The sequence below is a fragment of the Nematostella vectensis genome, chromosome 7 (genome assembly GCF_932526225.1).
Source record: "Nematostella vectensis chromosome 7, jaNemVect1.1, whole genome shotgun sequence".
NCBI classification, from domain to species: domain Eukaryota; kingdom Metazoa; phylum Cnidaria; class Anthozoa; order Actiniaria; family Edwardsiidae; genus Nematostella; species Nematostella vectensis.
This window is the reverse complement of record NC_064040.1, coordinates 8,461,164-8,473,896: the sequence shown is the minus strand read 5'-3', so window position 1 is coordinate 8,473,896 and position 12,733 is coordinate 8,461,164. Positions and strand designations below refer to the sequence as shown.

Sequence of the window (12,733 nt, the reverse complement as noted above, 5' to 3'; positions counted from 1 at the left end):
TATTTACTTGGGGCCGGTTCGCAGAAAGCAGGTTATCGCTAACCCAGGGATAAATACGGCTATCTGACATTTTGAATTGAATAAAAACGGCATTAATCCCTGGGTTAGCATTAATCTGCTTACTGGAAAGGCGGCCCTGGTCATTGTGGAAACACATTATTTCCCATGACAGCCAAGCCTAGGTTGTTTAGGCTGGGAAAATTTGTTCATTGATTGTAGTTAGCTCTTTTATAGTGTACATCTTTATCTAAAACCTCAACATGGGAACCCCATTACACACCCCAAACCTCACCAGTCCACAGAAACAATGGTGATACTATGAAGTCCTCAATTGAGAATTCTTTGTGAATTGTGAATGCTTGGAAAAGTTTCTTGTGAAAAGTTATTTCTGATTTTTAAACCTTGTTAATCATGCTTGACCCCCCACCCCCGCCATATCTAGAAGAAGGAACTGGTCTATTTCAACCTATACTGTAATTGGCTTGGTGTAATCATGTGTTTAACGCGGCTTCTCGAATTCACGGAACTTACGGAAACCTACGGAACCTGCGGAAACGTCTCTATAAGCCGCTGAATAACAAAAAAAAAAGCATTCGTTTATAACCCTGAGTACCAGTTCAATTTTTATCAAAATTCCCGCAAACTGGTAACTTGCCCGCTAAGTAAGGGACGTGTCATTATTTAGCGGGGGGAGGGGGGGTCTGGTATTCTTGGAGAGGGGCCCCTTTTTTTTCAACAAATATTTCATGTGGAATTTTTCTTTGCTCGCACACATAAACCTCAACATAGAACCCATTAATCTGCACAGTACTGTCTCGTATAGTTGTGTCACTTTACGAGTCAACTATTAATTGGCGGCTGTGCAATAAACATGTATAATTACTTTAAAACTCATCGTCAGATAAATTCTGTAGAAGGGGCATGGAGTAGGATGTATTACAATATGGTCCAATTTCCTCCGTTGAGCATTCACTTAAATGGCCGAGGGTTAGGTGACTCTTTTTTACCATCATCATCTAAGGGGCGGACCATCAGAAAAGTAAGTAGGGGGTGGGTAAGAAACAGAAAAAAAATCATAAACGATAATAAGCCTAGAAAAAATGCATGCAGCCCCGACAAGCCAGAAAAAATGCATACAACGGTTCTCCTTTCAAATTCCCCCTCCCCACCCCCCCACCCCCCCAACACACACACACAGTTTTTTCTTGAAATCCCGGGTTTCCAATGTCTGTCATTCGAGTTTCTTTTAATCATACTACATGAAGTATGTTGCTAAACTCGAGAGGAGACGCTCCTAAAAGGACTAGGTCCGGTCGGATTTGCAGTACTTGGCATAGCCATAGAAAGCCTCAAATTATTGGGGGGCACGCTTCAGAAACACTAAGAAAACAATGGGGGCACAGCCACGCCCCTACAGGTCATTTTCTTATAATTTTTGAAAATATTGGAGGGGCACGTGCCCCAAATGCCCCACCCCCGCTACGGCCCTGCTTGGATAGAGGGGCCCTTTTTTGTACAAATGACGGTTACAAGGGACAAAAAGTTCAAAATGAATAAAAAGTTAATGTCAAACTTGTTTCACATGTAGGATGTGACACTTCTTAATATGATTGAGCACAACCAGAAGTTAGCCTTTCCACTTGACATATAGCCGTCATATGTAGTAGTCTTTATGTAGTCTTTATTTGAGTAAAAGACCTCAAGAATAGGCTGCTTAGCAAGGGGTACATATACTAGACTGAGGAGAATATGGAGCTTTAAAAATATCACGAGAACAATGAAGATAAAGTTGTACAAGTTGTTATACGGTTGTGAGACCGTATAATAAGGGAGATAATGCTGGACGTAACGAAGTCGGTTACCCCCATTTTTTATTTGCTCTAATAGTTAAATATATACGGAAAACTGATGTACTGAAAGAAGAAAAAAGTTGGGTTGTAGAGTTTTATTTCTCTAAAAAGCCGTAAAAATACTTCAAAATGGCGCTTTTAAACGTATGAATAGTGGCGAAAACAATGTCTTTTAGAGCGATCTCTTAAAATGTGATTTGTTTTGAACATTAGCTACTACGGGTTATTGTTTAGGAGATAGGATTTTGGCAGCTCGACAAACAGAACTTAATTTTCTAAAGACTATATTCACTCTTTTTGAAAACTAAGAGTTGGGATTTTTCCTTGCGCGATCAGTAAAAAAGCGTCAAATCTACGCCCCTTTGTTGTGAAAACGAGGTCGGTACCGCCATTTTTTTAATTAAACTTTTTGAAAGCCCTTAACTTCAATATTGTTTATGCCAAGTTTAAAAAAATTCTGGGTTGTAGAACTATTTCGAGGGAATTACCTTAAGTTAAAAGGAGAAGATAAGTTATGATAGACGAGATAGAGATGTCTTTGTAATGACCCATGACATGTGCACCCGCCGACAGAAATAAGACCTAAAACTGATCCCGGGACACAAAACAATCCTGCAGTCCCCTAAATGAGCCCGAAGGGCCCAAGGAATTTCTGTAAGGGACTAAGGGAAAGCGGAAGAAATGACATGCAATTGTAAGCATAATAAAGGGTTTCCAGCAAATGAATTTCATTTATTATCCCGAGGAGGTTTCCGTAGGTTCCGTGAATTAGAGAAGCCGTGTTTAACGGCAATTTAAACAGAACAATTACTCAAATAAATCTTTGTAAGAAACAGTTTAATGATAAAACTAATCAGGCATTATATACATATACTATACCAAGTGATTCCTAAGAAATTAATAATTGAAATAGGCACCAGTCATTTGAAAACTCAACACTATCAAAAAGGTACCATAAAACTTAACCAATCACTTACTGTTTATTATGTTTTGATGGTGTTCACTAGACAAAAAAGACATGAGATTATAGGCTAAATCAATGGTTGATGTCAGTATTTACCAATGCAATGTAGTTAAAATGGATCAAGTATCACACTAGTTAATTTACAAGTGCAAGAATAGGCTCAAATTACATTTCAACACAGTTTGCCATCATTTTTTTTAGATTCTGCATTTTAAAAATCACTTAACATTCTTCAGTTCTTCTTTTAGTGCTTCAAATGATAACTCTGATCTTTCCTGGATTTCTAGGCATTTAGCACCACCAGGACATTTCTTTTTGACATCTTGGAAGGTAGCAGCAGACACCATCCTGCTTTTGATCTCACAATTATCGGGACACCTACAAATGAAATATAAATAATTTGAGACAGTAAACTTAATTCCAAAACTATGCAAAAACAAATTTATTGGGTCATACTCTACTCAATAATGTAGAACAACCATATAAATGTAATCAAAATTAAGCATGCATATGTTATAAATTCCTGTTAACATAATAAAATATAAAAATGGTCAGTCAAATTTTGTAAAAATGGTTAATTTTACTTAAAGCCTTGTCACCAGTTCCTTGTCACCAGTTTACTTCCAGTTGATTACATAACAATCTCCAATTATTTTTAACGGAAAACACGAAAAATATTTCAAAATATAGAAAGCAGTGTGTCTATTGGAAGCTTCTTCGAGGATGTGACTGCTAATTTAGAGCGGATGGCCTGTTAAATATTTCGGATTAGAATAGATTCTTTTGTCTCTTGTCGGTTGAGGTTACTGTCAGCCCTCTGAAAGTAAACTGGTGACGATGCGGCTTTAACAGTACAGCCATAACGACAGAGCAAAAAATGTTGAAATTTTCCAATTCTAAATATATAAGCTCAAGATTCCGCATACAAGGAGTTCTGTACAGGACCCGAAATGATCCCAGGACCCGAAACGATCCTCAAAAGTACCCCAACTGATCCCGGGACCCGAAACGACCAACAAGAGTCCCCAAAATGAACCCCAAGGAATTACAGTAATGGACAACTAAAGGAATGTGTAAGGAGTGGCTTTCAGTTTTAAAAACATATGAAACATTTAGCTTTGTTTGTGTTATTAAAAGGATATTTACAGTAACTAAAACTATAGTATTAAGATTTTTATATACGACTGCGGGGGAAATACAGTGGTTGAGTCAGAAATTGGGGTCAACTAACAATTTCTGTGATAGTAATTTGAGGAGCCCAGCGTAGATAAATCATTTTTACATAACAAACCATAAAAGAAAGTTTTTACAGATGGGACATGCTGCTTTACATAGGAAGCGAAATGTTTTAAAGTTATTTTTTGGCATGTTTGTTTTCGGTGAATGAAAGACCTATCATATCATGAGATCATGCCGGGGTATACGCACGACTATATGAGGAAATTCAAAAATCACATAATATTGCTTTCACATCCTCTTAATATTTTGCATCGGTAGTAGAAGGGTTGTTCGAGTGTATTACTCAGTGTGCTTTTGTCATTCCAACTTCTCGGCCAAACCGGCTGCCTAAAATGTGTCGGTAAATATTCGCTCGTGTGAACAAGGATTTCGTGGTGAAATACATGTTTGGTTGTCAGATGAATATTAATTTTTAGGGGTCATGTTTACCGGAAATGAGATTTATAGTGTCGGAGTCATGTGTCGGAACTGCAAAATGTTAAGAGTGTGATGGAAGGTCAAAAGTTTGGTTGATCTGAGCAAAGCTGTGCTATGTTTATGCTGTATTCCTTTCAGTAGCAATTTAAATTTGTCTATTTGTTTTGGACTCTGTTTATGGGTTTAGCGCCGGGCAATGTAATAAATAGAAGTATTATGTTGGAATTTAATATCTTTAAGTCACGTTGTTTAGAAATCAAGTCGCTGTTAACCCTTTATTATGCTTCAAGAATTGAGAGTATTTCTTCTGCTTTCCCTTTGTCTATTACCACAATTCCTTGGGGTTGATTTCGGGGACTCCTCGGTATCGTTTCGGGTCCGAGGATCATTTGGGGTACTTTTGGGGATCATTTCGGGTCCTGGAGTCATTTCGGGTCCTGGGATCGTTTCGTTTCGGGTCCTGTACAGTTCCTCTGACCAAAAGCTTAATCTCAAATTTTAAAGAAATTTTGAAGATATGGCTTGGCCTAATTTCTGATCAGAGCCCGACTTCTCCCTAAAAACAAGGAGAATTAATACTTTGAACATTTGAAAATTGCACGTCAAGCCTCATATTTTGAAGACAAATCCATTAAAAAAAACTTTTTTGATATGTTGGTTTACATAACATAAGGAACCTCTATGCAAAAATTCAAGCTTACCAAAGTTAACCAGACCTTATTTTGGAAAAACTTGCCATTTTTTTTTTTGCTCTGTCAGCCATAACACAAACACTTACCAAAATATAAGAACAAGTTTGCTTCTATCTGCTCCTTCTACATTTTTATAGTCCAGATTAAGAGCAATGTATCTTGGTTCATCTGCTGGAAGGTCATCTAGGACGTCTTCATGGCTACACTCACATTTCATCTTTTTCTTTTCAAAAACAACATTCTCTTTCTTCTCATCCATCTTGAAAATGATGTAGCGGAGGCCAGAAGCTGCCTTTTTTATCTCATTCCAGCCGTCAGTAACCTCACCTTTAATGTTGAGTCCTGCCTGTAAAGGAATAAAATATAATACTCTATCAGTGAAAGTGATAGTAAGATTTTTAGTATATTTATGCCCAAGGAAAATTCTTTTTTATCTCTAACTATCATTTTGAGAATTTGGTTGAACATAAGTACACTGGTTCAATAATGTTTTATTTTCAAGGGAAGTTACACACTCTATCACATAGCAAACCGATAACAGATTGTGGCAAAACTTTGCTCTATTGTACCACCCCTCCCTATTCATTTCCTGACACACCTCCCCAGTGTCAACAGTACAGGAAGACTATGAAATCGGGGGAACATTTATCATACAGTAGTCGTCTGATTTAATTTACAATGACAGAAATTAAATATTAAGCACAAATCGCTTGCGTATTATATAAAAGAAACCCTGAATAGATCTGAAATACATTTTAACTATCACTGGCAATCGATTCGTACAACGGATATGCCTGATTTCTATAATCGAGTAAGACAAGGAAATGGTATTTAAAATTCGTCAAAAAGTACGTTAGAAATAAGTACATTTGTGCTAAAGTACTTATGATATAGTAAGCCTACGGGAGACATCACCAAAGACACATATTTTGGTACTGATTTTTTATAAAAGATCCATCGATTCCAACATAAGGAATAAGTAAGTAAGTATAAGTAAGGAGGAGTTGAACGGGAACATGTAGGAAAAACCTTATTCAGTGAACCATTCGATACAAATAAGAATTGAAATCCCGTGGTCTAAACAAGGCGTCATGGGCCGCCAATTTCAATTGAATAGAAGGCGAACTTTTGCTAGTTCTCGTGCTTCTACAACAAATAAGTAATATCAAAAAGACCAATCAGATCTTTTACTCTTATAACCGAATTTTATAGCCTGTTTATTATCGCTATAACGAGAAGAAACCAACAAGCACATTCTACGGGATCAAAGTTCTCTCGTGGCAAAGAACTATGCGAAGCGATAGGAATATGTTTCTTCCTCCTAGGAAAAGCCTCTATTTAGCTGGTAAAAAAGCACGTAGAGAGAACAGAATTATCTCGGTAAATGTCACTTACCATTCTGTGCGTAGATCTAGGGCCTGGGAGTGAATCAGGGAGTTTCTTTCCCCTAGCCAAGGCAATCCGTAGACAATTTCACAATACCAACGCCGTCTGTCACATTCCTTATATCGCTCGCACGCCTCATTTGCATTGTTCGATTTTGACTATATTTGGGCATGTTTAAAGAGGTAGTTGAAACCTGCGAAATTGACAAAAATACGAGCACGTGTAAATTAAACATTGATTAAAAAACTTACTCACTGATTATTTTTGTTTTGTTTGTAATAATTTGATACATTTATTATACCATCAATTTTTCGCTAATCCTGCAGTCCTCCTCTTGATATTTTGCCGCTATGAACCTCTCGAGTTTCAAATACAATATTAGGAAAAAATCTGAAAAGAGATTAGATAATATGCCTTCTGATTCATATATGATGATGGTAAGATAGAAGTAAAGAATAATATATTACAGATACAATAAAATTGTACAATTTCTTGTTTATAAGTGAGATTAAAGCGAAAGTAGAAATTATAAACTATGACCGGAAAAATATATATATTGCGGTGCATCTGAGGGTGTCGAGGATTGAAACCCCCAAGTTTCAAGTACATTATTATTTTAATATCCCATGTTTGGCCAACTTTTGCTATCCCAGTTCGGAATAAAGAGTAACCGGACTCGAAAAATCTGCCTTGGTAGGGGAGCTTTTAGCCTAAACTTCGATTATCCCTTTATAACGGTTGAAAATAAATATACCAAATAAGGATTTCTTATTTCAACTTTTAAGAGAACATAAGAAAAAATAATAAACAAGCAAACAAAGACGGCAAAAAACAATAATACTCTAGGGGTATTTGGTATTTAATTATTTTCAGGGGGATTTTGAGGGATCCATGCTCTTTACACCGAAAAACGAGCTGCAATCGCTTATTTCTTGGAGGAAAAAAGTAGTATTACAGCAAGGTTAGGAAACGAAAGTGGTGCTCAGTTATACACAGGACAACAGCTATCAGATCAGATTCAGTTTATTTCAGGACCGTAACGGATATCTAAATATTGTGGGGCATGATGAGGGCCACGATACAACTAGGGACAACTATGCCTACTGGTCATCATCAATATTTTCATAGTATCTTCATCATTAGCTACAAATTTATTATTACACTATCATAATAACATCAGAGGAATTACCATATCATTGTCACCTTATATGGCCTTCAGAACCATTACAAGAAATGCATTCACAATAACACCAGAGTAATTACCATTTCATTGTCACCTAATATGGTGTTCAGGACTATAACCAGAAATACACATAGCCCGAGTATCAAGCGATTTTATTTATTAAAAGTTGGAGAGGAAAAATAAAACTTTTAATCGCTTCCCGGTATATACTTTAAAGGGTACAATTAAAGGGCCTGACACTCATGCTAAAATACACATGACAAGTGACTTATACACATGATAATTTAATGATCGCTGCAATGTGCAGCATGCAGAAAAAAAATATATAAAATAACCTGAGTAATAAGAATCATAATAATAATGACTTTGTTGCATGGTATTGAATTACAGTTTTGGGCCAATACACTCAATCAAAAATTTACAGTTACAGACTGACCTTACTAGTTAGTGGAATATCTAAGATTGGCCCTTGGACCTCTCAGATAATGTGTTGGGACATTTTCATTTGGTTGTCCTCAGGTCTAATATAACCTATAAATTCCAAGTTAATTAGATCTTCTAAGTCATGGCTGAGACTGAGCGATTGTACTGTGTTTATCCAGTAGCAATCTTATATAAAGGTTTGACAATAAAAATCTATCCATTTTAAAAGTCCTATTGCCCTGGTGGTTAATTTGTAGCTTAATTTACATTTTTTCAATAATTCAACCTATCTATTTTTTCCTTTTATCCTTATGTTTCTCATCTAACTCAGATCCTCTCAAGCCCTGTAAAGTCCTGTTAAGTTCTCTTATCTCTGCTGCTTGTATCTCCATAGCTATTCCCAGATCGCTAACTTGAGTCTGCAATGCAAGAATCTTGCTATTTTGTGCTGCTTCTTTTTGATCTTCTTTCTTTGCAGATCTTCTGTATTCAAATAACAACGTTGCTACTCCAACACCAAATATAAAACCTTCACCCAGCATCTCTGCTGTTAATTCAACTGCAACTTGTTCATTCAGTGGTTTGATATGACTTGGGCCAACATGGCCAAGGAGTTTCATCTTGACGGTTGTCTCCAGCCAATGGAACCCTGCAGAAAACATGTTGATAGACTGATAGTTCTGTTGCCAGGGGGAACAGACACGGAGACCACTCAAATGACAGAGAAATGAGCAATGTTATTGCTCGAATAAGTTCCAGGGGAGGGGGGAGGGGGTTGGTGATCTCTCCATAAAAGTAGACAGGGGTGATAAAGTGATACTAAAAGCTTTGCCCTTCGGGGTGGTTCACTTTTCTTCCCCTTCTGCTATCCTTTAGTGGGTCTCACACTATTGGATCAGTCTCACACTAGTGCATCATCACATCCTAAAAACAACTCAACAGAAAAGAGAGGTGCTTGTGTTAATGATGTCTTAATGAAAATATGTTTGTTTTTGGTACTAAGAGTTAGAAATTGCTTCGACCACACCTCATGTTCACCACTACTAAAGTGCTATCCCTGGGGGTTGAAATTTATTTTGCCAATGATTACCTCATTTGGTATAATGAGAGTCCCTCCCCCCTCCCCCCTGGAAATATGTGAACTATCAATGTCAACGAGGGAGGAAAGACATTTAGTAATTTTTTGCTCAACCCATCATTGCTCCAAATCCCTTTCTAGTCTACCTTTCTAGTTTTATTTCAGCGAGGTGTTTGTTATTTGGCCAAAAGTTTGGAAAATATGGATGTACATGAGTGGGGAGTGCAGGGATGGTCCAAAGTGTGAGTAAAAGCTGATACAGTCAAAGCTGTTGCAAGCGACCACCCTTGGGAACTGAGAATTGTGGTGGTTAATGGCCCAGGGGGCCCGGGCTCCCCCTTCTTTTAGCCAAAAATACAGTTAATGTATGAAACATTATCTAACATACAGGAGAAAAAGCCTTGAAAGCGCTTTTTGGGCCCCCACAATCCTGGGTACACCATTGGTTAACAGAGCTGGTTGCTTATGATAGCTTTCTCTTGTAAGCAACCACTTGACTCCAAAATAATTTAACAAATAGGTACTGGTTGCTTAAAGGAGAATTATCAAAATGGGTTCTGAAAGCTATTGTGATAATAACGTTGTAATTTTTAATGCATGTTTTTTTGTTTAATATTGCTGCACACATTTACAAAGATGAAACCTTTCAACGGCACATAGCGCCATATTTTCTACAGATTTATTTTTCATTTTTTAAATAGATTTAAAGATTTAGATCTTGGGGTACCAGTCAAGAATGGCACCCATTCTTGACTGGTATCCCAAGATGTGTGAAATTGTAGGTAATTAGATAGTTAATATGGGACCTCATGACCTTTAGCGGAACATTACAATGAAACTAAAATGCACAAAAAGCAGCAAACTTGTTAAATGTTGGAGCACTAGAATTCACCTGATTGTCATACAATTTGGCAGACATGTAGAACTTTAATAGTCTCCCTGCAAAAGGGGTTCTCTTTTTTTGCGTATTTATTGCATTTTAATTTAAAAAATATATATTCTTGTGATAAAATGGCCACAATTCGCAAACAGCAACTTTGAAATAGAATAGTCTTGAATGAAATATGGATAAAATGAAATATCCATTTGAAGATTGACATGTGCTGTTGGAAATAAAATGTATTGTGTTAATCTGCAGATATTGTACTAACATTTCGCTAAAGACAACAGTATCGTTCTGGATATTTCGGCACCAAACCAAACAAAAAAAATTGCTTAAGAAAAATAGTCATGAGCAGGTGCTCAGTTATATTATGAATCTAAGTATGTGTATTTTTTTTGTTATTACAAAAAATAAGGCATGTACATCTCATTTTTAGAGGGATACAATCATAAAGGTAAACCGTAATCTTAATAATGTAGTCAAGAAAATTGCTGGTCACATTCCCCTTGCGTGCAACAAACAAATGGATGGCAGTTTTGACTGGAAAAAGGATAAATCGTGGAGCTGGCTTTGGGCTAGAAAAAGAAATGTTATTCCCCTTTTTAAATTCAGAAGATTGTAATATAATAAAATTCTTTTACATCTTTGTTCTACCTTGTGATTTTAGCATGCATTAGCGACATGATGGTTTATCTGGTGTTGCAAAGAGAAAAATCATTGTGGCTTGCTTACGAAAGCTTAAAAACAAAAGATAACCTTTGTTGGTGGTTTGAAATTTTGGTTGTTAATGGAGCTGGTCGCACCAATAAGATGGTCACTTACGAGAGATTAGAATTAATGTAATTCCCATGAAATAGTTCTATTAGCCACAATGTTTTAAAACTTGGCATAAACAATATTGAAGTTAAGGGCTGCCAAAAAATGTAATAAAAAATGGGGTTAACTGGACCTTGTTTTCACAACAGAGGGGCGTAAAGATGACACGTTTTACTGATCGCGCAAGAAAAATCACAACTCTTAGTTTTTAAAAATAGTGCCTATAGTCTTTAGAAAATTAAGTTCTGTTTGTCGGGCTGCCAAAATCCGATCTTCTAAACAATAACCCGTAGTAGCTAACGTTCAAAACGAATCACATTTTAAGAGACCACACTAAAAGATATGTTTTCGCCACTATTTATATGGTAAAAGCTCCATTTTGAAGTATTTTTTCGGCTTTTACGAGAAAATAAACATTTTTCCGTATATCTTTAACTATTTGAGCAAATAAAAAATAGGGGTAACCAACTTTGTTTTCTGTTTTCTTAGAAAGCGAAAGGTGCACATTTTTTACTTTAAATCGCTTTAAAGTAAAAAATGTGCACCTTTCGCTTTCTAATACAACTGTATATAACCAGAAGAAAATGAAAAAAAAGATGCACTTATTTAAAAAAAGATTATACGTGGAAAATCCATGTGTTGTAGTCCCCTAAAATGTGAGTATCAAATAAATTAGCAAATATAAGTAAGGGACGGTAAATAAAAGCAAACGGCTTTCACACACCAAGATTCCACCATTTATGCGTTACGGACACTGCAGGTTATGAAACATATTCAAACTGATTTTCAACCTTATTAGAAGCAGGTGTAGTATAAAAGAGTCACACGAGCGGCATGTCTTCTGATTACTAAGTATACTTATCTTACATGTTTTGCCGATGCCTTTTAATAAATTAATTTTAACAGCGAAAATAAACTCTTACCTTGACCAGGTAAAACGCAGACATACTTCCTAAAGAAAGGGCTCTGCTTAGCACCAGATTTGATGGCATTAGCGATCGGTTTGGAGACTTGTTTAACTCCTAATGTCATTAACTTGAATAAGGGAAACGCTCCGGCCACCATCTTGAAATCTTGCACGGCGAGGTTATGTTGCGGTTCTCCTGTGGTTTTCAAAGGACAGGCAGCCTGGTAGGCAGCTCGGCAAAGATGCCTGGGGCTAGTACTCAAGCATAAATGACTTGTGACACAGTCGTTATTTGCTGTCATCTACCAGTATTATATGTTTACATTTTGCGTGTTTTTCAAGAATCCCGATTCGAGCACTGTGCAGTTAGTCTCCTGCGCAGCAGTCCTTAGTGTCAAGTGATACACTGAGGCCCGTACCAGGGGCTCATAAGTAGGGGCAATCAACTTCCCCATGTTCTGGTACTATATTGATGTCACGGCGTTTCCTAGGATCAGGCTATTTTTAGACAGGCGGATGAGCCAATCAGATTCAACCTTTAAGTTGACGTTTTGGCTGATCTCAACTTCAAGCGCAGTCTCAGACAAAAAGCTATGTTCTCTCTTCGATACTTTGACTTTTTGTTGCTCTCTTCTTCAATATGAATCCAACCATACCTATGACTTTGAATTCTAGCTTGCAATTCTTTTGGTAAACAAACAAAACCGACGGAATGTAGATAAAAATATATTCTTCCTTAACTGTAATTTGGCGCGTGCAGCCTCACGTCACTCGCGCGCGCGACCAACGTCAAAGTAGCTGATTGGCCCGTTCGTGCACGCGCGTCTAAAAATAGCCTGATCCTAGGAAACGCTGTGACATTTATATACTACAGATGATTGCCGCTACTTATGAG

General features: G+C 37.0%; 2 protein-coding genes across 2 annotated transcripts; both read right to left on the bottom strand.

The window, feature by feature from the left end:
• Positions 1 to 2,670: 2,670 nt before the first annotated feature.
• On the bottom strand, positions 2,671 to 6,712 carry LOC5512998 (actin-depolymerizing factor 4). The gene is made up of 3 exons (XM_001633287.3): positions 6,558 to 6,712; positions 5,249 to 5,508; positions 2,671 to 3,192 (listed from the first exon to the last, which is right to left on the bottom strand). Exons 1-3 carry the CDS (start codon positions 6,558 to 6,560, stop codon positions 3,033 to 3,035), a joined length of 423 nt encoding a protein of 140 aa, XP_001633337.1. The 5' UTR covers positions 6,561 to 6,712; the 3' UTR covers positions 2,671 to 3,032.
• Positions 6,713 to 8,444: 1,732 nt separating this feature from the next.
• On the bottom strand, positions 8,445 to 11,996 carry LOC5513030 (optic atrophy 3 protein homolog). Its single transcript, XM_001633288.3, has 2 exons — positions 11,855 to 11,996; positions 8,445 to 8,803 (listed from the first exon to the last, which is right to left on the bottom strand). Exons 1-2 carry the CDS (start codon positions 11,994 to 11,996, stop codon positions 8,445 to 8,447), a joined length of 501 nt encoding a protein of 166 aa, XP_001633338.3.
• Between the last annotated feature and the right edge of the window lie 737 nt (positions 11,997 to 12,733).